This window comes from Chiroxiphia lanceolata, chromosome 30, assembly GCF_009829145.1.
Source record: "Chiroxiphia lanceolata isolate bChiLan1 chromosome 30, bChiLan1.pri, whole genome shotgun sequence".
Classification (NCBI taxonomy): domain Eukaryota; kingdom Metazoa; phylum Chordata; class Aves; order Passeriformes; family Pipridae; genus Chiroxiphia; species Chiroxiphia lanceolata.
Window position 1 is genome coordinate 289,235 of NC_045666.1, and position 25,617 is coordinate 314,851.

At 62.2% G+C, this 25,617-nt stretch overlaps 2 protein-coding genes across 2 annotated transcripts in view; one reads left to right on the plus strand and one right to left on the minus strand.

Annotated features, from left to right (window-relative positions):
* LOC116799908 (coiled-coil domain-containing protein 180-like) overlaps positions 1 to 6,200 on the minus strand; it is a 28,363-nt gene extending 22,163 nt beyond the window's left edge. The window contains exons 1-2 of the mRNA XM_032713370.1: positions 6,162 to 6,200; positions 5,525 to 5,929 (exon numbers count right to left, since the gene is read on the minus strand). Of these exons, the coding sequence (XP_032569261.1) occupies positions 5,525 to 5,929; positions 6,162 to 6,200 (444 nt within the window). The remainder of the gene's footprint in view (positions 1 to 5,524; positions 5,930 to 6,161) is intronic.
* A 186-nt stretch (positions 6,201 to 6,386) lies between these two features.
* Positions 6,387 to 24,491, plus strand: LOC116800016 (keratin, type II cytoskeletal 8-like). Its single transcript, XM_032713531.1, has 9 exons — positions 6,387 to 7,018; positions 9,727 to 9,935; positions 12,844 to 12,904; positions 13,576 to 13,671; positions 15,551 to 15,715; positions 18,615 to 18,740; positions 22,034 to 22,254; positions 24,073 to 24,128; positions 24,231 to 24,491. The coding sequence occupies exons 1-9, from the start codon at positions 6,692 to 6,694 to the stop codon at positions 24,422 to 24,424; spliced, it is 1,455 nt and encodes a 484-aa protein (XP_032569422.1). The 5' UTR covers positions 6,387 to 6,691; the 3' UTR covers positions 24,425 to 24,491.
* The last annotated feature ends 1,126 nt before the right edge of the window (positions 24,492 to 25,617 follow it).

The window sequence follows — 25,617 nt, forward strand, 5'->3', positions numbered from 1 at the left end:
TAAGGTCTGACCCCCCCCATTCCCCCCAAGGACCCCACAAAATGGCGTCTGATCCCCCCATGACCTCCCAGGACCCCCAAAATAGGGTCTGACCCCCCCCAGGACCGCCAAAATAGGGTCTGACAGCTCCACGTTCCCCCATGACCCCCAAAATAGGGTCTGCCCCCCCCAGGACCCTCAAAATAGGGTCTGACCACCCCTGTTCCCCCCCAGGACCCCCCAAAATCGGGTCTGACCCCCCCCCGGACCCCCAAAATAGGGTCTGACCCCCCATTTCCCCCAAGGACCCCACAAATAGGCGTCTGATCCCCCCACGACTCCCCAGGATCCCCAAAATAGGGTCTGACCCCCCCAGGACTCCCTAGAACCCCCCAAAGGGGGTCTGACCCCCCCCTACTCTGCCCCAGGACCCCCAAAATAGGGTCCGAGCCTTCCCAGGACCCCCAAAATGGGGTCTGACTCCGCCCCGGACACCCAAAATAGGGTTTGACTCCCCCCATTCCCCCCAAATGGCGTCTGACCCCCCCACACGACACCCAGGACCCCCAAAATAGGATCTGACCCCCCCCCAGGGCCCCCAAAATAGGGTCTTAACCCCCCAAGACCTCCCAAGACCCCCCAAAATACGGTCGGACGCCCCTCAGGACCCCCAAAATAGGGTCTTAACCCCCCCATTCCCCCCCAGGACCCCCCAAAATAGGGTCTTAAGCTCGCCATTCCCCACTAGGACCCCCCAAAGTGGGGTCTGACCCCCCCCACGTCCCCCCACGACTCCCAAATATAGGGTCTGACACACCCCAGGACTTCCCAGGACCCCCCAAAGGGGGTCTGACCCCCCCCTACTCCGCCCCAGGACCCCCAAAATAGGGTCCGACCCTTCCCAGGACCCCCAAAATAGGGTCTGACCCCCCCCATTCCCCCCAAGGACCCCACAAAATGGCGTCTGACCCCGCCCACGACACCCCGGGCCCCCAAAATAGGGTCTGACCCCCCCCCACGACACCCCAGGACCCCCAAAATAGGGTCTGACCCCCCCACGGACCCCTCAGGACCCCCAAATTAGGGTCCGACCCACCATGTGCCCCCCCACGACCCCCAAAATAGGGTCTGACCCCCCCACGTCCCCCCACGACCCCCAAAATAGGGTCTGACCCCCCCCACGTCCCCCCACGACCCCCAAAATAGGGTCTGACCCCACAGGACACCCAAAATAGGGTCTGACCCCCCTGTGCCCCCCCAAGACCCCCCAAAATAGGGTCTGACGCCCCCAGGACCCCCAAAATAGGGTCTTAACCCCCTCATTCCCCCCAGGACCACCCAAAATAGGGTCTTAACCCCCCCACTCCCCCCCATGACCCCCCAAAATGGGGTCTGACCCCCCCCACGTCCCCCCAGGACCCCCAAAATAGGGTCTGACCCCGAGGAGGGGGGTTCTCGTTCCAGCCTTATCAGCAGAACCTCTTTTGGGGGGGAGGGGCGCGGGGGGGGGGAAGGGGGGCACGGCCCCACTCGGGGGCTGACGGAGCCGGAGGGGGCCCGGGGGGTTCCGGGGGGGGACGGGGGGCGGCATGAGGGGGGAGGGGCTTCACACCGTCGCAGCCCCACCCCACTCGACCCCCCCATTTTCCCCTTTCCTGCCCCGTTTTGCTCCTTTTTTAACCCATTTTGCCCCGTTTTGACCCGGTTTGTCCCATTTTGCCCTGTTTTACCCCATTCCTGTCCCATTATTGGAGGGGGGGACAGGGGTCGGTTCCATTATTGGGGGGAGACAGGGATCGTCCCCTTTTTGCCCGGTTTTGCCCCATCTCTGTCCCATTTTGCCCCATTTCCTCCCATTTCCCCCTGTTTTGCCCCATTCTACCCCATTATGCCCAATTTTGCCCTATTTTGCCCCATTTTGCCCCTCCCCCTTGCTTTTCTCTATTTCCTCCCCTTTTAACCCCATTTATGCCCAAATTTTGCCCCATTCCTGCCCCTTTTGCCCCCATTTCTCCCAATTTTACTTCGTTCCTGCCTTTTTTCCTCTCATTTCCCCCGTTTGTCCCTTTTTGCCCCATTTTAACCCAATTACCCCCGATTTTGCTCGATTCTGCCCCCTTTCCCCCCATTTCTCCCCTTTTTGCCCCATTTCCTCCTGTCTTGCCCCATTCCTGCTCCTCTTTATCCCATTTTCCCCTTTTTCCCCCATTTCCTGCTTTTCTGCCCCATTCCTGCCCCTTTGTGCCCCATTTCTGCCCAATTTTGCCCAGTTCTTCCCCCTTTTTGTCCCATTCCCCCTCTTCCCCCCCTTTCCCCCGTTTGTCCCTTTTTGCCCCATTTTACCCCGTTTATGTCCAATTTCACCCCATTTCTGCCCCAATTCCCCCATTTCTGCCCCATTTTACCCCATTTCCCTCCCGTGGGGTCACAGAGGGTCCCCCCGGGTCCCCTCAATGTCCCCCCCCCCCGTCCCTCTTTGGGGACCCCCCGGGACCCCCTGACGGGTGTGGGGGGAGGGGTCGGGGCCGTTCCCACCCGGGGCCTTATCGGGAACATTCCGGGCGTGCCGGGGGGGTGACGTGTCCCCTCCGTGTCCCCTCCGTGTCCCCCCCGGGTCCCCCCGTGTCCGTCACGTGCCCCCCCATCGTCCCCTGATCCCCCGTGTGCCCCCCTATTCTCTTGTGTCCCCCCCGTGTCCCCCCCGTGTCCTCCCATGTCCCCCCCGTGTCCCCCCCACGTCACCCCCGTCCTCCCCCGTGTCCCCCCCGTCTCCCCGTGTCCCCCCGTGTCCTCCCCGTGTCCCCCCGTGTCCCTTCATGATCCCCCCATCCCTCCGTGTTCCCCCCATCCCGTGTCCCCCCGTCCTTCCTCGGGTGCCCTCCTCCCCCCCGTGTCCCCCCTCGTGTCCCCCCCGCGCGCCTCGTGTCCCCCCACGTCCCTCTGTGTCCCTCCCCCGTGTCCTCCCTCGTGTCCCCCCCGTCTCCCCGTGTCCCCCCGTGTCCCCCCCGTCCTCCCTCGTGTCCCCCCCATCCCCCCGTGCCCCCCGTGTCTCCCCCGTGTCCCCCCGTGTCCCCCGTCCTCCCTCGTGTCCCCCACCCACCGTGTCCCCCCATGTCCCCCCCATCCCCCCGTGTCTCCCCATCCTTCCGTGTCCCCCGATGTCCCTCCATGTCCCCCCGCCGTCCTCCCTCGTGTCCCCCCCGTGTCCCCCCCGTGCCTCAGATCAAGGCCTTGGGGGGGTTCTGGCAGTTCCTGGGGGGGACTCGGGGGCGTTGGGGGGCTGGAGGGGGGGGTCCCGCAGGGTCTGGAAGCCCCCCAAGGTCTCCCCCCTCCCACCCCCCCTCCCTTTCCAGGGTTATCTCTGGAAATTCCTTCCCGATAAGAGGGAATGGGATGGGCGGGATGGGGGGGGGGGGAAGATTTGGGGGGAATTTGGGGGCAGAAGTCTCGGGGTGAGGGGGGGGACACACAGATTGTGTCCCCTCGCGGGTGTCGCAGGTTTGGGGGGGGGTTGAGACCCCCCCTTGTGGGGCTGGGGGGGCCCAGAGCGGGGTGACACCCCTCCCCCCCCCCAGCCCTTCCCGGTGGAATTCGGGTGGATTTGGGAGATGGATTTGGGGGGAGGGAGGGAGAGAGGGAAGGAGGGAAAAGGGAAGGGAGGGAAGGACGGAGAGGGAGAGGGAAGGTTTGGGAAGGGAAGGTTTGGGAAAGTTTGGGAAGGTTAGGGAAAGGGAAAGGGAAAGGGAAAGGGAAAGGGAAAGGGAAAGGGAAAGGGAAAGGGAAAGGGAAAGGGAAAGGGAAAGGGAAAGGGAAAGGGAAAGGGAAAGGGAAAGGGAAAGGGAAAGGAGAGGAGAGGAGAGGAGAGGAGAGGAGAGGAGAGGAGAGGAGAGGAGAGGAGAGGAGAGGAGAGGAGAGGAGAGGAGAGGAGAGGAGAGGAGAGGAGAGGAGAGGAGAGGAGAGGAGAGGAGAGGAGAGGAGAGGAGAGGAGAGGAGAGGAGAGGAGAGGAGAGGAGAGGATGGAGAGAAGGAAGGAGGGAGGGAGGGGAGGAAGGGGTGGAAGGGAGGGAGGGATGGAGGCGCTGCTCCAGAGGTGGCACCTCCCACCTGGAGCCAAATTCCTCTGGATCCCAAATCCCAGACCCTGTATCCCGACTCCAGCCCCGGTCCACGTGCCGCCCGTGTCCAGGGCCCGTGCCGGGCAGGTCCGGGCTGGACCTGCCAACGGAGCCATCGCCGCACCCACTGGCACCTGTGGGCACCACCTGAACTCACCTGTGCACACCTGAACTCACCTGCACCCACTGGCACCTGTGGGCACCACCTGAGCTCACCTGTGCACACCTGACCCCACCTGTGCTCACCTGTACACACCCACACCCACTGGCACCTGTGGGCACCACCTGAACTCACCTGTGCACACCTGCACCCACCTGAATTCACCTGTGCACACCTGAACTCACTGACACCTGTAGGCACCACCTGAACTCACCTGTGCCCACCTGAACCCACCTTTGCACACCTGAACTCACTCGCACCCCCCAGTACCTGTGGGCACCACCTGGACTCACCTGAACCCACCTGTGTTCACCTGTGCCCACCTGTGCTCACCTGTGCTCACCTGTGCCCACCTGTGCTCACCTGTGCTCACCTGTGCCCACCTGTACCCACCTGTACACATCTGAACTCACCTGTGCCCACCTGTACCCACCTGTACACACCTGAACTCACCTGCACACACCTGTGCTCACCTGCACCCACCGGAACTCACCTCTAACCACCTGAACTCACCTGTGCCCACCTGAACTCATCTGCATCCACCTGTACCCACCTGTACCCTCCTGAACTCACCTGTACACACTTGTACCCACCTGAACTCGCCTGTACCCACTTGTGCCCATCTGAACTCACCTGTACCCACCTGAACTTACCTGAACTCACCTGTGCCCACCTGAACTCATCTGTACCCGCCTGTTACCTCCTGAACTCACCTGTGCCCACTTGTGCTCACCTGAACCCACCTGTACCCACCCAAACTCACCTGAACCCACCTGTACCCACCTGAACTTCCCTGGACCCATCCGAGGCCTTTTTTTGGGGTGTTTCCCCCTGTTTGGGGCAGGTTTGGGGGCAGGGGATGGGCCCTGGTGGGACTTGGGGGAACGGCTTGGGGACAAGATTTGGGGTCCCAGGTTGGGGACACAGATTTGGGGTCTCAGGTGGGGCACATGGACTGGGGTCAGGGGTTGGGGGCACAGGTTTGGGGACATAATTTGGGGTCCCAGGCTGGTGTCACGGGGCACAGACTGGGGGACAGGAGACAGGGACTGGGCTCAGGGCTTTGGGGACAGACTGGGGACAGGATTTGGGGTCCCAGGCCGGTGACATTTGGGGGCCCAGCCTGGGGGAGCCAGGTGAGGGACAGGGCCGGGGGTCAGGCTTGGGGGACCCAGATTTGGGGACGCAGGTGGGGGGTCAAAGCTTGGTGACGCTCCACGGGAACCCGCGGGGGAAGGGGGTCCCACCCTCCTCCCTGTCCCCACCCCACCCGGGACCCGCACTGTGGGGTGAGCCCGATCCTCGTGCCCCCGATCCCGGCCGATCCCGTGGATCCCGCGGCTCCCGCGGCTTCCGCGCCCCCGATCCCGGCCGATCCCGGACAATCCCGTGGATTCCGCGGCTCCCGCGCCCCGATCCCGGCGGATTCCGCCGATCCCGCGGATCCCGCGCCCCCCGCGCCCCCCGCGCCCCCGATCCCGGCCGATCCCGTGGATCCCGTGGATCCCGCGGCTCCCGCGCCCCCGATCCCGGCCGATCCCGGACAATCCCGTGGATTCCGCGGCTCCCGCGCCCCCGATCCCGGCGGATTCCGCCGATCCCGCGGCTCCCGCGCCCCGAAGGGGTTAACCCGCGGTCCCTCCCCCCGCGTCTCCTCCCCCGGCTCCGGGAGAAACTCGGGAACCAACCCGGGAAAACCCGCCCGGGAAAACCCGCCCGGCCCGACCCGTCGGGCCAGTCCTGCCGGGGCTGCCGGAGCCGCCGCAGCCTCCCCGCCCCGAGCGCGGCCTTCGGCCTCGTCCTCCTCTGCCTCCGACCGCGTCGTCTGCCTCCTCAGCCTCTCCCAGGCTGCTCCAGCCTCTTCCGACCTGCTCCAGCCTTCCTCATCCTCCTCAGCCTCTCCCAACCTGCTCCAGCGTCTCCAGATCTCCTCCAGCCTTCCTCATCCTCCTCAGCCTCTTCCACCCTCTCCTGACCCTCTCCAGCCTTCCTCCATCCTCTTCCAGCTGTCCTGTCCTCCTCCTCCTCTGCCTCTGCCGGCCTTCTCCGGTGTCTCCCAACCTCCTCCAGCCTTCCCCGATCTCCTGACAGCCTCTTTGTCCTCCTCATCCTCCTCCGACCTCTTCGGACTCTCTCCAACCTCCGTCCAACCTCCTCCAGCTTCCATCCATCCTTCCTGCAGCCTCCTCCTCCTCCTCCTCAGCCTTCACTGACCCTCTTCTGAGCTTCCCCCGACCTTCCTTCCATCCTCTTCCCAACCTCTTCCAACCTTCTCCATCCTCTCCCCAACCTTTCCCCGACCTCCTCCCCCGACTTCCAACCTCCCCCAACTTCCAACCTCCCCCCATTCTCTTCCCAACCTCCTCCCAGTCTCCTCCAACCCCCTTTTTCCCACCTCCCGGACGCCTTCCCGACCCCTTTTCCCCCGTTTCCAGCCATGTCCGTGTCCATCCCTCTCCGGAGCGGGGCGGCCGTTCCGGGCCGTTCCTTCTCCTCCCGCTCCTTCTCGGCGGGTCCCGCGCTGAGGATGAGCTCGGCCTCGGCCTTCGGCCTCTCCGGGGGGCTGCGCCGCGGCCCCGGCGCCTTCCGGGGGGCCGGGGGGGTGCCGGGGGTGCCGGGGGTGGGGATCACGTCCGTCAGCGTCAACAGGAGCCTCCTGACGCCCCTGGACGTGTCCGTGGATCCGGAGCTGCAGGAGCTGCGCCGGGAGGAGAAGGAGCAGATCAAGACCCTCAACGACAAGTTCGCCGCCTTCATCGACAAGGTGGGGGCTGGGGGGGCACCTGGGGGGGGTGGGACCACTCAGGGACCTCCTGGGTCACCTGGGACCTCGTCACCCCCTTGGGGACGTTCAGACCCCCTTGGGAACCCTCAGAGCCCTTTGGGGACGTGGAGACCCTTCCAGGGACCCCCTGAGACCCTTCCAGGGACACCCTGAGACTCCTGGGAACCTCGGAGCCCTTTGGGGACGTTGAGACCCTTCCAGGGACCTTCTGAGACCCTGTTGGGAACCCTCTGAACCCTTTGGGGACATTGAGACCCTTCCAGGGACCCCCTGAGACCCTTCCAGGGACACCCTGAGACCTGTTGGGAACCCTCTGAGCCCTTCTGGGATATTGAGGCCCTCTTGGGGACCTCCTGAACCCTTGAGGGACACCTTGGACCCCTTTGGGACTTTGAGACCCTTCCAGGGACCTTCTGCAACCCCTGGGAACCCTCTGAGCCCTTTGGGGACGTTGAGACCCTTCCAGGGACACCCTGAGACCCTGTTGGGAACCCTCTGAGCCCTTTGGGGACGTTGAGACCCTTCCAGGGACAACCTGAGACCCTGTTGGGAACCCTCAGAGCCCTTTGGGGACGTTGAGACCCTTCCAGAGACCCCTTGAGACCCTTCCAGGGGCCCCCTGAGACCCCTGGGGACTGTCTGAGCCCTTTGGGGACATTGAGACCCCCTCAGGGATGTTGAGACCACCCCAGGGACATCCTGGACCCTTGGGGACATTGAGACCCCCTTGGGGACCTCCTGGCTGCTTCAGGGACCTCCTGGGGTCACCTGGAGCCTTCTGAGCCCCTTGGGGACATTGAGACCCCATGGGGACCTTCTGAGAACCCCTGGGGACCTCCTGAGCCTTTTGGGGACACTGTGACCCCCCCAAAGGGGCCTCCTGAGCCCCCCCCAGGGACATCCTGGACCCTCGGGAACATTGTCATCCCCCTTGGGGACCTCCTGAGACCCTCAGAGACCTTCTGAGACCCTCCAGGACCTCCTGGACCCTTGGGGACATTGAGACCCCCTGAGGGACCCTCTGAGCTCCTCTGGGACCTCCTGAAACCCTCAGGAACCTCCTGGACCCCCTTGGGGACATTGAGACCCCCTTGGGGACCTTTGGAGCCCCTCAGGGAGCTCCAGGACCTCTGAGGATGTTGAGACCCCCTAAGGGACCTTCTGACCCCCCTTGGGGACCCCCTGTGACCCCCTTGGGGACCTTTGGGACCCTTTGGGAACCTCCTGGACCCCCCTTGGGGACACCCTGACCCCCCTCAGAGACCGACACCCTCCTGACCTTCCTGAGAACACCCACACCCCAAACTTGCCCCCATGACCCCAAACAAGTCCCCAGGACCCCAAACTTGCCCCTGGGCCCCCGAACTTGCTCCTGGAACCCCAAATGTGCCCCCAGAACCCCAAACTTGCCCCCAGGACCCCAAATGTCCCCCCTGCCCCACCCTTTCACTCCATGTTCCCCCTCCAGCCCCGCCCCATTCCCCTTCCCTGGGGGGACTTAGGAGGGTGGGGGCTGATTTTGGGGTGCTGGGGGCGTCCTTGACACCCCCTCTTCTGCCCTCAGGTGTGATTTAGGGCTGGGGGGAGATTTTGGGGTAATTTTGAGAGGTGGGAGGTGGTTTGGGGCTGGGGAGGGGGGTGCCCCTGACCCCCTTTTTCTTCCAGGTGTGATTTCTTCCAGAGTGGGGGGTGATTTTGGGGTAATTTTGGGGTGTCTGGGGTGATTTTGGGGGGCCCTGACCCTCACCTTTTCCCCAGGTGTGATTTTGGGGTGTGTGAGGGGATGTTGAGACGCTGGGGTGGTTTTGGGGTCCTAACCCCCCCTTTCCCCCCATCTGTGATTGGGGGTGATTTTGGGGTCCTGACCCCCCCTCCACTCCCAGGTGTGATTTGGGTGTGATTTTGGGGTGGTTTTGGGGTCCTGACCCCCCCCCTTTGCCCCAGGTCGGTTTTGGGGATGATTTGGGGATGATTTTGGGGTCCTGACCCCCCCTTCCCTCCGGGTGTGATTTGTGGGTGTGTTGGGGGTGATTTTTGGGTGGTTTTGGGGTCCTGACCCCTCCCTTTGCCTCGGGTCGGTTTTGGGGGTACGTGGGGTGATTTTGGGGTCCTGACCCCCCCCTCCACCCCAGGTGTGATTTGGGTGTGTGGGGGGTGATTTTGGGGTGGTTTTGGGGTCCTGACCCCCCCCTTTGCCCCGGGTCGATTTTGGGCGTGTGTGGGGTGATTTTGGGGTTCTGACCCCCCTGTCCCCCCAGGTGTGATTTGGGGGTGTGTGGGGTGATTTTGAGGTTGTTTTGGGGTCCTGTCCCCCTTCTTTGCCCCGGATCAGTGTTGGGTGTGATTTTGGGGTGTTTTTGGGGTCCTGTCCCCCTCCTTTGTCCCGGATCAGTGTTGGGTGTGATTTTGGGGTGTTTTTGGGGTCCTGTCCCCCTCCTTTGCCCCGGATCGGTTTTGGGTGTGATTTTGGGGTGGTTTTGGGGTCCTGTCCCCCTCCTTTGCCCCGGATCAGTGTTGTGTGTGATTTTGGGGTGTTTTTGGGGTCCTGTCCCCCTCCTTTGCCCCGGATCGGTGTTGGGTGTGATTTTGGGGTGGTTTTGGGGTCCTGTCCCCCTCCTTTGCCCCGGATCGGTTTTGGGTGTGATTTTGGGGTGCTTTTGGGGTGCTGACCCCCCCTTTCCCCCCAGGTGCGGTTCCTGGAGCAGCAGAACAAGCTGCTGGAGACCAAGTGGGGGCTCCTGCGGGCGCAGCCGCCCCCCCAGAGCGGGCTGGGGGGGCTCCTCGAGGGCTACGCGGGGACCCTGCGGCGGCAGCTCGAGGGGCTGGGGCAGGAGCGGCAGCGGCTGCGGGCGGAGCTCGGCCACGTCCGCGGGCTGGTCGACGAGTTCAAGGCCAAGTCAGTGTCCCCGAGGGTCCCCAAGTGTCCCCCATAATCCCCCGTGTCCCCCTGTGTCCCCCCGTGTCCCCCCCGTGTCCCCTCCCCGGGCCGCACCCACTTCTGACCCCGCCCAGGGGGCTGGTCCACGAGTCCAAGGCCAAGTCAGTGTCCCCGAGGGTACCCAAGTGTCCCCCATAATCCCCCGTGTCCCCTTATATCCCCCCATGTCCCCTCGTGTCCCCCCCGGGGCCACACCCACTTCTGACCCCGCCCAGGCCACGCCCGGGGGCTCCTCGAGGAGTTCCAGGCCAAGATAGTGTCCCCAAGTGTCCCCAGGTGTCCCCCCATAATCCCCTATGTCTCCTCATGTTCCCCCTGTGTCCCCCTCGTGTCCCCCCCGGGGCCACACCCACTTCTGACCCCGCCCAGGCCACACCCGGGGGCTCCTCGAGGAGTTCCAGACCAAGTCAGTGTCCCCGAGTGTCCCCCCCCAGTCCCCTCGGACCACCCCGAAACCCCCCGTGTCCTTCCGTGTCCCCCCCATGTCCCCCTCGGGGCTGCACCCCCTGCTGACCCCGCCCAGGCCACCCCTGGGGGCTCCTCGGGGTTTTCAAGGCCAAGTCAGTGTCCCCGAGGGTCCCCCCATAATCCCCCCGTGTCCCCTCGAATGCCCCCGTGTCCTCCCCGTGTCTCCTCATGTCCCCCCTGTGTCCCCCCCTCCATGTCCCCCCATTCCCATGTCCCACAGCCCCCTGTCCCTGTGTGTCCCCATCCCCGGCTCGGAGCTGTCCCCACGTCCCCATATTCCACCGTACCCATATCCCCATATCCCCTGTCCCCCCATCCCCTCCCATTCCCCAATGTCCCCAATGTCCCCAGTGTCCCCCAGTGTCCCCAGTATCCCCCACTGTCCCCAGTGTCCCCAGTGTCCCCCCCATATCCCCATATCCCCCTGTCCCCCCATCCCCTTCCATCCCTCCAATGTCCCCAACATCCTCCCCATATCCCCCTGTCCCCCTGCCCCTCCCATCCCCCAATGTCCCCAATGTCCCCTCCATGTCCCCAGTGTCCCTAATGTCTCCCCAATGTCCCCAATGTCCCCCATATCCCCAATGTCCTCACAGTCCCCTCCATGTCCCCAATGTCCCCCAATGTCCCCAATGTCTCCCCAATGTTCCCCCAATGTCTCCAATGTCCCCAGTGTCCCCCAATGTCCCCCCCATATTCCCATATCCCCCTGTCCCCCCGTCCCCTTCCATCCCTCCAATGTCCCTCAATGTCCCCCAATGTCCCCAACTTCCCCCATTTCCCCATATCCCTCTGTCCCTCTGTCCCCCCGTCCTCTCCCATCCCCCCAATGTCCCCATGTCCCCCCAATGTCCCCAGTGTCCCCCAATGTCTCCCTATAGCCCCCTGTCCCCCTATCCCTCTGTCCCCCGTCCCCTTCCATCCCCCATTGTCCCCCTGTCCCCCAATGTCTCCAATGTCCCCACTGTCCCCAATGTTCCCAATGTCCCCCAATGTCCCCAACGTCCCCAACGTCCCCCCATATCCCAATATCCCCCTGTCCCTCTGTTCCCTCGTCCCCTCCCATCCCCCCCAATGTCCCCATGTCCTCCCAATGTCCCCAATGTTCCCACAGTCCCCTCCGTGCCCCCGGTGTCCCCCTGTCCTTCTGTCCCTCTGTCCCTGTGTCCCCCCATCCTCTCCTATCCCCCCAATGTCCTCCAATGTCCCCAATGTCCCCCCCATATCCCCCTGTCCCCCTGTCCCCCCATCCCCTCCCATGTCCCCAATGTCCCCATGTCCCCCAGTGTCCCCAATATCCCCAATGTCCCCCAATGTCCCCCAATGTCCCCATGTCCCCCAATGTCCCCAATGTCCCTCAATGTCCCCCACTGTCCCCACTGTCCCCAATATCCCCAATGTCCCCCAATGTCCCCATGTTCCCCAATGTCCCCCCAATGTCCCCCAATGTCCCCATGTCCTCCAATGTCTCCAATGTCCCCACAGTCCCCTCCATGTCCCCAATGTCCCCCAATGTCCCCACAGTCCCCTCCACGTCCCCAATGTCCCCCCAATGTCCCCAATGTCCCAAATGTCCCCAATGTCCCCAATGTCCCCCAATGTCCCTCAATGTCCCCCAATGTCCCCCAATGTCCCCCCCAATGTCCCCCAATGTCCCCAATGTCCCCAATGTCCCCAATGTCCCCCAATGTCCCCCAATGTCCCCAATGTCCCAATGTCCCCCCAATGTCCCCAATGTCCCAATGTCCCCAATGTCCCCCCAATGTCCCCCCAATGTCCCCAATGTCCCCAATGTCCCCCCAATGTCCCCCCATCCCCTCCATGTCCCCAATGTCCCCCAATGTCCCCCAATGTCCCTCAATGTCCCCAATGTCCCCCAATGTCCCCCATCCCCTCCATGTCCCCCAATGTCCCCAATGTCCCCAATGTCCCCAATGTCCCCAAATGTCCCCAATGTCCCCATGTCCCCCCAATGTCCCCAATGTCTCCCAATGTCCCCACATTCCCCTCCACGTCCCCAATGTCCCCCCAATGTCCCCAATGTCCCCCAACATCCCCAATGTCCCCAATGTCCTCCAATGTCCCCAATGTCCCCACTGTCCCCAATGTCCCCAATGTCCCCACTGTCCCCAATGTCCCCATGTCCCCCAATGTCCCCCCATCCCCTCCATGTCCCCAATGTCCCCAATGTCCCCAATGTCCCCCAATGTCCCCCAATGTCCCCAATGTCCCCAATGTCCCCAATGTCTCCAATGTCCCCCCATCCCCTCCATGTCCCCAATGTCCCCCAATGTCCCCAATGTCCCCAATGTCCCCAATGTCCCCCAATGTCCCCAATGTCCCCAATGTCCCCACAGTCCCCTCCATGTCCCCAGTGTCCCCCATGTCCCCGTCCCAGGTACGAGGACGAGATCAATCACCGCACGGAGAAGGAGAACGAGTTCGTGCTGCTCAAGAAGGTTTGGGGGGACACGGGGGGGGAGCCCCGGCCTCGAGGGGTGTCCCAGCCCTGGGGGGGTCCCAGATTTGGGGGTGTTGTGGATTTGGGGCGTGTCCCTGGATTTGAGGGTGTCCCTGAGTTGGGCAGTGCCCTGGATTTGGGGATGCTCTGGATTTGGGAATTCCCTGGGTTTGGGGTGTCCCTGTATTTGTGATCCCTGTATTTGAGGTCTGTCCCTCTATTTGGGGTCCCTGTATTTGTGATCCCTGTATTTGAGGTCTGTCCCTCTATTTGGGGTCCCTGTATTTGTGATCCCTGTATTTGGGGTGTGTCCCTCTATTTGGGGGAGCCCTGCATTTGGGGTTCCCTGTATTTGGGGACCCCAGGATTTGAGACCCCCTGATTTGGGATCTGTCCTCGTATTTGGGATCCCTATTATTGGGGTCTCTCCCTGTATTGGGGTGTCCCCGTATTTGGGGTCTGTCCCTGGTTTGGGGTCTGTCCTCGTATTTGGGGTCTGTCCCTGTGGAGTCTCTCCCTGTGTTGGGGTGTCCCCGTATTTGGGGTCTGTCCCCGTATTTGGGGTCTGTCCCTGTATTGGGGTCTGTCCCCCCCTGGGGGGTGTCCCTGGCCCTGGGAGGGGTCCCGGGGGGGTGTTGGGGCCGGGGGGTGACAGGGGTGTCCCCCCAGGACGTGGACGAGGCCTACATGGCCAAGGTGGAGCTGGAGTCACGTCTGGAGAGTCTGACGGACGAGATCAACTTCCTGCGGCAGCTCTACCAGGAGGTGGGATGGGATGGGATGGGATTGGGATGGGATGGGATTGGGGTTGGGATTGGGGTTGGGATTGGGGTTGGGGTTGGGGTTGGGATTGGGGTTGGGGTGGGATTGGGGTGGAATTGGGGTTGGGGTGGGATTGGGGTTGGGGTTGGGATTGGGATTGGGGTTGGGATTGGGGTTGGGGTGGGATTGGGGTTGGGATTGGGGTTGGGGTTGGGATTGGGATCGGGATTGGGGTTGGGGTGGGATTGGGGTTGGGATTGGGGTTGGGGTGGGATTGGGGTTGGGATTGGGGTTGGGGTGGGATTGGGGTCGGGATTGGGATGGGATTGGAGTTGGAATTGGGGTTGGGATTGGGGTTTGGGTTGGGCTGGGATTGGGATGGGATTGGGGTTGGAATTGGGGTTGGGTTTGGAATTGGGATTGGGATTTGGGCTGGGGTGGGATTGGGATAGGATTGGGGTTGGAACTGGGGTTGGGATTGGGATGGAATTGGGGTTGGAATTGGGGTTGGGATTGGGATGGGATTGGGGTTGGAATTGGGGTGGAATTGGGGTTGGGATTGGGATGGAATTGAGGTTGGAATTGGGGTTGGGGTTGGGATTGGGATGGGATTGGGGTTGGAATTGGCGTTGGGGTTGGGATCGGGATTGGGGATATTCCTGGGTTTTGGGGCATTCCTGGATTTGGGAGTGCCTTGGATTTTGAGAGTCCAGGATTTGGGTATTGCCTGGATTTGGGGCGGGGGGGGGAGTCCCTTTATTTAGGGCTGTCTCTGGATTTGTGATCCCTGCATTTGGGATCCCCATATTTGGGATCCCTGTATTTGGAGTTTCCTCGTATTTGGGGTGTCCCTGTATTTGGGGGGTTCCTGTATTTGGGATCCCTGCATTTGGGATCCCTGTATTTGGGATTCTCATACTTGGGGTCCCTGTATTTGGAGTCTCTGTATTGGGGTGTCCCTATATTGGGGTGTCCCTGTATTCGATGTCTGTGCCTGTATTTGGGGTCCCTGTATTTGGGGTGTCCCTGTGTGTGGGATCTGCCCCTGTATTTGGGGTCCCTGTCCTGGGGTGTCCCTGTATTGGGATCTCTGTATTTGGGGTCCCTGTCCTGGGGTGTCCCTCTCCTGGGGTGTCCCTGTATTGGGGTGTCCCTGTATTTGAGGTCCCTGTATTTGGGCTGTCCCTGTACTGGGTGTCCCTGTATTTGGGATCCCTGTATTTGGGATCCCTGCATTTGGGATCCCTGTATTTGGGATCCCTGTATTTGGGATCCCTGCATTTGGGATCCCTGTATTTAGGGTGTCCCTGTATTGGGCTGTCCCTGTCCCAGGTGTCCCTGTATTTGGTGTCCCTGTATTTGGGGTGTCCCTGTATTTGAGGTGTCCCTGTATTTGGGGTCCCTGTCCTGGGGTGTCCTTGTCCTGGGCTGTCCCTGTATTTGGGGTCCCTGTATTTGGGGTTCCTGTATTTGGGGTGTCCCTGTATTTGAGGTGTCCCTGTATTTGAGATGTCCCTGTATTTGGGGTTCCTGTATTTGGGGTCCCTGTATTTGGGGTGTCCCTGTCCTGGGCTGTCCCTGTTCTGGGGTGTCCCCATATTTGGGGTGTCCCTGTATTTGGGGTCCCTGTATTTGGGTGTCCCTGTATTTGGGGTGTCCCTGTCCTGGGCTGTCCCTGTATTTGGGGTATTCCTGTATTTGAGTGTATTTGGGATCCCTGTCCTGGGCTGTCCCCATATTTGGGCTGTCCCCATATTTGGGGTGTCCCTGTATTTGGGGTTCCTGTATTTGGGGTGTCCCTGTCCTGTCCTGGGCTGTCCCCCTATTTGGGGTCCCTGTATTTGGGGTGTCCCCATCCCGGTCCCCCCGCCCGTCCCCTCAGGAGCTGCAGGAGCTGCGTTCCCAGAGCTCGGACACGTCCGTGGTTCTTTCCATGGACAATTCCCGGCACCTGGACATGGGGGGGGTCCTGGCCGAGGTGCGGGCGCAGTTCGAGGACATCGCCGGGCGCAGCCGCGCCGAGGCCGAAGGGCTCTACCAGGGCAAGGTCCGAGACCCCCGCTGACCCCCCGCTGACCCCCCGCCTTCCTCGGCATCCTCCTCAGCCTCCTCATCCTCAGCTTCCTCATCCTCAGCCTCAGCTTCCTCATCCTCAGCCTCCTCATCCTCATCTTCCTCCTCCTCTTCATCTTCCTCATCCTCATCCTTATCCTCATCCTCATTCTCAGCCTCCTTAGCCTCATCCACAGGTTCAGCCTCCTCCTCTTCCTCCTCCTCCTCCTCCTCCTCTTCCTCCTCCTCCTCAGCCTCATCCTCATACTCCTCATCCTCATCTTCCTCCTCCTCCTCCTGCTCTTCATCCTCCTCATCCTCATCCACAGCCTCAGCCTCATCCTCCTCCTTCTCATCCTCATCCTCCTTATCCTCATCCTCATCCTCACCCTCCTCGGCCTCTTCTGCTTCCTCCCCTTTCTCTTTTTCTCCCCCCTCCTCTTCCTCCCTGTCCTCCTCCTCCTCGTCCTTCTTCTCCTCCTCCTTCCTTCCCCCCAAGCCTTCATCTTCCTCCTCCTCCTCTTTTTCCTCCTTCTTCTCCTCCTCGTCCTTGTCCTCTTCCTCCTCCTCCTCCCCTGCCCCCCAGTCCCCCTCTTTGTCCTCCTCTTCCTCTTCTTCCTCCCCCTTCTTCTTCTCCCCTGCTTCCTCCTTCTTCTCTTCCTCCTCCTCCTCCTCCTCCCTGCCCCCCAAGCCTTCATCCTCCTCCGTGTCCCATCCTTCTCCTCCTCCATGTTCCCAAGCCTTCATCATTCCCCTCCTCCTCCCTGCCTCATCCTCCTCCCCGCTGCTCCCTGAGCCTTCCTCCTCCTCCTCCTCCTCCCTGCCCCTTCTTCCTCCTCCTCTCTGCTACCTAATCCTTCCTCCTCCTCCCTGCCCTGAACCTTCCTCCTCCTTCTCCCATCCTCCTCCTCCTCCCTGCTCCCCAATTCAACTCCTTGCTCCCAACCCTTCCTCCTCCTCCTCCTCCCTGCCCTGAACCTTCCTCCTCCCTACCCCCTCCTCCTCCTCCTCCCTGCTCCTCAATCGTCTTCCTTCCCTCCCCAGTCCTACTCCTTGCTCCCAACCCTTCCTCCTCCTCCTCCTCCTCCTCCCCCCTGCCCTAAACCTTCCTCCTCCCTGTCCCATCCTCCTCCTCTTTCCTGCTCCCTGAAACTTCCTCCTGCTCCTCCCTGCCCTAAATCCTTCCTCCTCCTCCTCCTCCTCCTCCCCCTCCCTGCCCTGGAGCCTCCACAGGGGAGAAATTCCGGCTCCAAACCTGCCCGGAGCCGGAGCCACCTCATCCCATCCCTGGAGGGTTCCCATCCCAGCCCTGGGGGGGTCCCATCCCATCCCTTGGAGGGTTCCCATCCCAGCCCTGGGGGGGTCCCATCCCATCCCAACCCTGGGGCGGGTCCCATCCCAACCCTGGGGGCTCCCATCTCAGCCCTGGGAATCCCATCCCAACCCAGGGGAGTCCCATCCTAACCCCAGAGGTCCCATCTCATCCCTGGGGTTCCCAGCCCAGCTCTGGGGTCCCAGCCCAGCCCTGGGGGTTCCCATCCCAACCCCGGGGGTTCCCATCCCAGGGGGTCCCATCCCAACCCCAGGGGGGTCCCATCCCATCCCTGGGGGATCCCATCCCATCCATGGGGGATCCCATCCCAACCCTGGGGGGGTCTCATCCCATCCCAGGGGAGTCCCATCTCAGCCCTGGGGGTTCCCAGCCCATCCTGGGAGGGTCCCATCCCATCCCAGGGGGTCCCATTCCATCCCTGGGGGTCCCATCCCAACCTCAAGGGGTCCCATCCCAACCTGGGGGTCCCATCCCAACCCCGGGGGCGGTCCCATCCCCTCCCAGGGGAGTCCCATCCCCTCCCAGGGGAGTCCCATCCCATCCCAGGGGACCCCATCCCATCCTGGGAGGGTTCCATCCCATCCCAGGAGTGTCCCATCTCATCCCTGGGGTGTCCCATCCCAACTCCAGGGGGTCCCATCCCAGCCCTGGGGGTCCCTCCTGACCCAGTCCTGGGCTGTGGGGGGACAGGGAGGGCCCCCCCATTCCTGGTTTAGGCACATCCCAGGCTCTGTCTTCCCAAATTTTGGGGGGCTGGTGGAAAAAGGGGGTCCCCCACTCCCCATCCCTCCGGGATCCTGACTCCAAACCCAGCTGGATCCCCCACATCCCACTTGGATCATCTCCATTGACTTGGCCACATCCCGGCTCTTCCCTCCCAATTTTTGGGGTGCTGGTGGAAAAGGGGGGGTCTCCCCATCTCCATCTGGGCTCCAAACCCAAATAGACCCCCTACATCCCAATCAGACACCCCCACATCCCAGTTGGAGCCCCCACATCCCAACCGACCCCCCACGTCTCAGCCGGACCCATCCCATCCCACCCTGGCCCATCCCTCCATGTTCAGCCCCATCCCAGCTCTTCCCTCCCAATTTTTGGGGTGCTGGTGGAAAAGGGGGGGTTCCCTCTTCTCCATCTGGACTCCAAACCCAACCAGACCCCCCCACATCCCAACTGGAGCCCCCACATCCCAGCTGGAGCCCCCATATCCCAACCGGACCCCCCACATCCCAACCGGACCCCCCACATCCTAACTGGACCACATCCCACATCTCCATTGACTTGACCACATCCCAGCTCTTCCTTCCCAATTTTTGGGGTGCTGGTGGAAAAGGGGAGGGTCTCCCCATCTCCCTCTGGGTTCCAGACCCCCCACACCCCCACTGGACCCCCCCACATCCCAACTGGACCCCCCACATCCCAACTGGAGCCCCCACATCCCACCCTGGACCCTCCCTCCCTGTTCAGCCCCATCCCGGCTCTTCCCTCCCCATTTTTGGGTGCTGTTGGATTTGGAGGACCCCCCCCCCCGACCCCCATGACCCCCCCGTGTCCCCCCCAGTACGAGGAGCTGAAGCTGACGGCCGGGAAGCAGGGGGACGACCTGCGGAACACGCGGAGCCAGATCCAGGAGCTGAACCGCAGGATCCAACGGATCCAGGCCGAGATCGACGCCCTCAAGAACCAGGTTTGGGGGAACCCCCCTGGGATCTGGGGGAGACTGGGATTTGGGGGAGCCCAGGATCTGGGGGAGATTGGCATCTGGGGGAGACTGGGATTTGGGGCAGACTGGGATTTGGGGGAGCCCAGGATCTGGGGGAGCCTGGGATCTGGGGGAGACTGGGATTTCGGGGAGCCTGGGATCTGGGGGAGACTGGGATCTGGGGGAGACTGGGATTTTGGGGAGCCCAGGATCTGGGGGAGATTGGGATCTGGGGGAGCCTGGGATCTGGGGGAGACTGGGATCTGGGGGGGTGTGCTGGATTTTGAGGTGCCGTGGATTTTGGGGTGCCCTGGATTTGGGGGATCTCAGGATTTGGGGGGGTCGTGGACTGGAGATCCAGGCCCTCAAGAACCAGGTTTGGGGACCCCCCTGGGGTGGGAATTTTGCCCTGGATGTCAGAGGGGGAGATGGGATTTGGGGAGTCCCAAGATTTGGGGGGTCCTGGGATTTGGGAGGGTCATGGATTGGAGATCGAGGCCCTCAAGATCTGGTGATGCTGGGACCCTGGGGATCCTGGGACACTGGAGATACTGGGACATGGAGGATACTGGGACATGGGGGATCCTGGGATACTGGAGATACTGGGACATGGAGGATACTGGGACACTGGGGATACTGGGACACTGGGGATACTGGGACATGGAGGATACTGGGACACTGGAGATACTGGGACATGGGGGATCCTGGGACACTGGGGATACTGGGACATGGAGGATACTGGGACACTGGGGATACTGGGACATGGAGGATACTGGGACACTGGGGATACTGGGACACTGGGGATACTGGGACATGGAGGATACTGGGACACTGGAGATACTGGGACATGGGGGATCCTGGGACACTGGGGATACTGGGACATGGAGGATACTGGGACACTGGGGATCCTGGGACATGGAGGATACTGGGACACTGGGGATCCTGGGACACTGGGGATACTGGGACATGGAGGATACTGGGACACTGGAGATACTGGGACATGGGGGATCCTGGGACACTGGGGATCCTGGGATACTGGAGATACTGGGACACTGGGGATCCTGGGACACTGGAGATACTGGGACATGGGGGATCCTGGGATACTGGAGATACTGGGACACTGGGGATCCTGGGATACTGGAGATACTGGGACATGGGGGATCCTGGGATACTGGAGATACTGGGACATGGGGGATCCTGGGATACTGGAGATACTGGGACATGAGGGATCCTGGGATACTGGAGATACTGGGACATGAGGGATCCTGGGATACTGGGGATTCTGGGATACTGGAGATACTGGGACATGAGGGATCCTGGGATACTGGAGATACTGGGACATGGAGGATACTGGGACACTGGGGATCCTCGGATACTGGAGATACTGGGACATGGGGGATCCTGGGATACTGGAGATACTGGGACACTGGGGATCCTGGGATACTGGAGATACTGGGACATGGGGGATCCTGGGATACTGGGACTCTGGGACACTGGGGGATGTAGGGGATCCTGGGATCCTGGTGATGCTGGGACTCTGGGGATCCCGGGATATGGGATCCTGGGATAGTGGTGATACTGGGACATGGGGGACGTAGGGACACTGGGGCTACTGGGATACTGGTGATACTGAGACCCTGGGGATCCTGGGACACGGCGATACTGGGACACTGGGAATGTTGGGACTCCTCTGGGGATCTTGGGACACTGGGGATTTTGGGACATGGGGGATCCTGGGACTCTGGGGATCCCGGGATCCTGGTGATGTTGGGACTCTGGAGATCCCGGGACTCTGGGGATCTTGGGACACTGGGGATCCTGGGATCCTGGTGATTTTGGGACACTGAGGATCCGGGGACATGGGGGATCCTGGCACTCTGGGGATCCTGGGAGTCTGGGGATGTTGGGACACTGGGGATCTCAGGACACGGGGGATCCTGGGACACTGGTGATGCTGGCACTCTGGGGATCCTGGGATCCTGGTGATTCTGGGACACTGGGGATCCCAGAACACTGGGGGATCCCAGGACTCTGGGGATCCTGGGACTCTGGTGATGCCAGGACACTGGGGATCTTGGGATCCTGGTGATTTTGGGACACTGAGGATCCCAGGACTCTGGGGATGTTGGGACACAGGGGATCCCGGGACTCTGGGGATCTCGGAACACAAGGAATCCTGGCACTCTGGGGATCCCAGGACATGGGGGATCCTGGCACTCTGGGGATCCTGGGACAGGGGGGATCCTGGCATTCTGGGGATCCTGGGACAGGGGGGATCCTGGCATTCTGGGGATCCTGGGACAGGGGGGATCCTGGCATTCTGGGGATCCTGGGACAGGGGGGATCCTGGCATTCTGGGGATCCTGGGACTCTGGGGATGCTGGGACACTGGGGGATCCTGGGACATGGGAGATCCTGGGACTCTGGGGATCCTGGCATTCTGGGGATCCTGGGACTCTGGGGATGCTGGGACACTGGGGGATCCTGGGACATGGGAGATCCTGGGACTCTGGGGATCCTGGTGATGCTGGGACTCGGGATCCCAGGACGCTGGGGATCCCAGGACACTGGGGATCTGGGGATCCTGGTGATTTTGGGACACTAGGGATCCTGGGACACGGGGGATCCTGGTGATCCTGGCACTCTGGGGATCCTGTAACACTGGGGGATCCTGGTGATCCTGGAACTCTGGGGATCCTGGGACACGGGGGATCCTGGTGATCTTGGCACTCTGGGGATCCTGTAACACTGGAGGATCCTGGTGATCCTGGTACTCTGGGGATCCCGGAACACTGGAGGATCCTGGTGATCCTGGTACTCTGGGGATCCTGGAACACTGGAGGATCCTGGTGATGCTGGCACTCTGGGGATCCCAGAACACTGGAGGATCCTGGTGATCTGGGACATGGGGGATCCTGGGATACTGGGACTCTGGGGATCCTGTAACAGTGGGGGATCCTGGTGACGCTGGCACTCTGGGGATCCCAGAACATGAGGGATCCCGGTGATCCTGGCACTCTGGGGATCCCGGAACATGAGGGATCCTGGTGATCCTGGCACTCTGGGGATCCCGGAACATGAGGGATCCTGGTGATCCTGGCACTCTGGGGATCCCGGAACATGAGGGATCCTGGTGATCCTGGAACTCTGGGGATCCCGGAACATGAGGGATCCCGGTGATCCTGGCACTCTGGGGATCCCGGAACATGAGGGATCCCGGTGATCCTGGCACTCCGGGGATCCCGTGCCCCGGTGCCAGCGGTGTCCCCCCCCGGCAGCGCTCGGGGCTGGAGGCGGCCGTGGCCGAGGCGGAGGAGCGCGGGGAGCTGGCGCTGAAGGACGCCCGGGCCAAGCTGGGAGGGCTCGAGGGGGCCCTGCAACAGGCCAAGCAGGACCTGGCCCGGCAGCTCCGCGAGTACCAGGAGCTCATGAACGTCAAGCTGGCCCTGGACATCGAGATCGCGACCTACAGGAAGCTGCTGGAAGGGGAGGAGAGCAGGTGGGGGCAGAACCCCAGAGCACAACGGCCCAGAGCCCAAATCCTACAGCCCAGAGCCCAAATCACGTACCCCAGAGCCCAAATCCTACAGCCCAGAGCCCAAATCACGTACCCCAGAGCCCAAATCCTACAGCCCAGAACCTAAATCCTACAACCCAGATCCCAAATCCTACAGCCCAGATCCCAAATCATGCATCCCAGATCCCAAATCCCACAGCCCAGAACTTAAATCCAACAACCTAGATCCCAAATCCTACAGCCCAGAACCTAAATCCTACAGCCCAGAGCCCAAATCCTACAGCCCAGATCCCAAATCCTACAGCCCAGATCCCAAATCCTACAGCCCAGAACCTAAATCCTACAGCCCAGATCCCAAATCCTACAGCCTAGATCCCAAATCACGCACCTTAGATCCCAAATCCTACAGCCCAGAACCTAAATCCTACAGCCCAGATCCCAAATCCTACAGCCCAGAACCTAAATCCTACAGCCCACAACCCAAATCCTACAGCCCAGATCCCAAATCCTACAGCCCAGATCCCAAATCACATGCCCTGGATCCCAGATCACACCCCCTGGATCCCAAATCACATGCCCTGGAACCCAAATCCTACACGCTGGATCCCAAATCCTGTGGTCTGGATCCCAAATCCTACACCTCAGATCTGAAATCACACACCCCAGATCCCAAGTCACGCACCACAGATCCTCAATCCTGTGATCTGGATCCCAAATCCTACACCCTGGATCCCAAATCACATGCCCTAGAACCCAAATCCTACACCCCAGACCCCAAATCACACATCCTGGATCCCAAATCCTACACCCCAAATCCCAAGTCATGTACCCCAGATCCTCAATGCTGTGATCTGGATCCCAAATCCTACACCGCAGATCCCAAATCCTACACCCCAGATCCCAAATCCCACACCCTGGATCCCAAATCCCACCCCCCAGATGTGAAATACCCTCCAAATCCCTCCCCCACCCCAGTTTTTGGGGCCCCCCACCCCCCAAATCTCCCCTCAATGACCTTGTTTTTGTGCCCCCCCACCTCCCAAATCCCCCTCAAATCCCCCTTCAAAAACCCCTCAAATTCCCCCCAAATCCCCCTCAAATTCCCCCCAAATTCCCCTCAAGTCTCCCCTCAAATCCCCCTCAAATTCCCCTCGAATCCCCCCCCCCCCAAAACGCCCTAAAATCACCTCCGGATCCCCCTCAAATTCTCCCCAAATCCCCCTCAAATTCTCCCCAATTTCCCCTCAAATCTCCCTCAAATCCCCCTCAGATCCCCCTCAAATCCCCCCCTCAAATCCTCCCTAAAATTCCCTCCAAATCCCCCTCAAATTCCCCCCAATTTCTCCTCAAATCCCCCCCAAATCCCCCCAAATCCCCCCCAAATTCCCCTCAAATTCCCCCCAGATCCCCCTCAAATTCCTCCTCAATTCCCCCCCAAATCCCCCTCAAATTCCCCCCAGATCCCCCTCAAATTCCCCCTCAAATTCCCCCTCAAATTCCCCCTCAAATTCCCCCCAAAACCCCTCCAATTCCCCCCCTCACTGACCCTGTTTTTGGGGTACCCTCAACCCCCAAATCTCCCTCAAATCCCCCCAAATCCCCCCCAAATGCCCCTCAAATTCCCCCCAAAACCCCTCCCAATCCCACCCCTCTCACTGACCCTGTTTTTGGGGTCCCCTCGCCCCCCAAATCCCCCTCAAATGCCCCCAAGTCCCCCCCAAACCCCTCCCAATCCCCCCAAATTCCCCCAAACCCTCCCAATCCCCCCCCTCACTGCCCCCGTTTTTGGGGTCCCCCCAGGCTGGAGGCGGCCGTGCAGACCCTGAGCATCCACCCCAAACCTTCGGGGTACCCGGGTGAGTTTTTGGGGGGGTGTCCCGGCACATCCCCCCCTTTCCCCCTCCCCAATTTTTGGTGCCCCCCCCTCCCCCTTTGACGCTGCTCCCTCTCCCCCACAGGCGCCTTCGGGGGGGGTTTCGGGGGCGGTTTCGGGGGGGGTTTCGGGGGGGGCTTTGTCAGCACGGGGTACTCGGGCCCCCCCCCGCCCCCCGAGGGCGGGACCCCCCCCAAATCCCGCGCCATCGTCATCAAGAAGATCGAGACCCGCGACGGGAAACTCGTGTCCGAGTCCTCCGACGTCCTGGAGAGCTGAGCCCCCCCCCCCACTGCTTGAGGGGGGCATTCGGGGGGGCTGATGAGCCCCCCCCTCTTCTCGGGGTGTTCCCCCCCGTCCTGATCTGCTGAGCCCCCCCCGGAGCCCCCCCGGAGACCCCCTTTCCACCCTGGGATGTCCCCCCCGTCCTAACCTGCTGAGCCCCCCCTGGAGCCCCCCCTTTCCTTCCTGAGCCCCCCCTGCCTGAGGGGGACATTCCCGGGGGGACTGGTGATCCGCCCCTCTTCTCGGGGTGTCCCCCCCATGTCCCGACCTGCTGAACCCCCCCCGGAGCCCCCCCTTCCCTTCCTGAGCCCCCCCGGAGCCCCCCCTTTCCACCCTGGGGTGTCCCCCCCGTCCTGACCTACTGAGCCCCCCCCGGAGCCCCCCCTTGGTGTCCCCCCCATGTCCTGGAGAGCTGAGCCCCCCCCTGCCTGGGGGGGGGCATTCCGGGGGAGTCCTGATGAGCCCCCCCTTTTTCCCGGGGTGTCCCCCCCGTGTCCCGACCTGCTGAGCCCCCCCCGGAGCCCCCCCTTTTCCTTCCTGAGCCCCCCCAGAGCCCCCCCCCTTGGTGTCCTCCCCATGGCCTGGAGAGCTGAGTCCCCCTGGCCTGGGGGGACATTCCTGGGGGGGCTCATGACCCCCCCCCCCATTTTCCCGGGGTGTCCCCTCCCGTCCCGACCTGCTGAGCCCCCACCGGAGCCCCCCCTTTCCTTCCTGGGGTGTCCCCCCCATATCCCGACCTGCTGAGCCCCCCCCTGCCTGGGGGGACATTCCGGGGGGGCTCATGAGCCCCTCCCTCTTCCCGGGGTGTCCCCCCCCGTCCTGACCTGCTGAGCCCCCCCCGGAGCCCCCCCTTTCCTCCCGAAGCCCCCCCATTGGTGTCCCCACCATGTCCTGACCTGCTGAGCCCCCCCTGAGCCCCCCCATGGCCTGGACCCCCCCCCCCCGGACCCCCCCTTTTCTGGCGGGGGTCCCTCCATGTCCTGACCTGCTGAACCTCCCCGGAGCCCCCCCTTTCCTTCCTGGGGTGTCCCCCCCCCTCATCCACACCAACTGAGCCCCCCCTTTCCTGGGGGGTCCTGTCCGTGTCCGGGAGGGTCCTGGGGGGGTCCTGGGGGGCTCCAAGTCCTGGTCACCTGAGCCCCTTCCCCTTTCCTGGGGGGTCCTGTCCGTGTCTGGGGGGGTCCTGG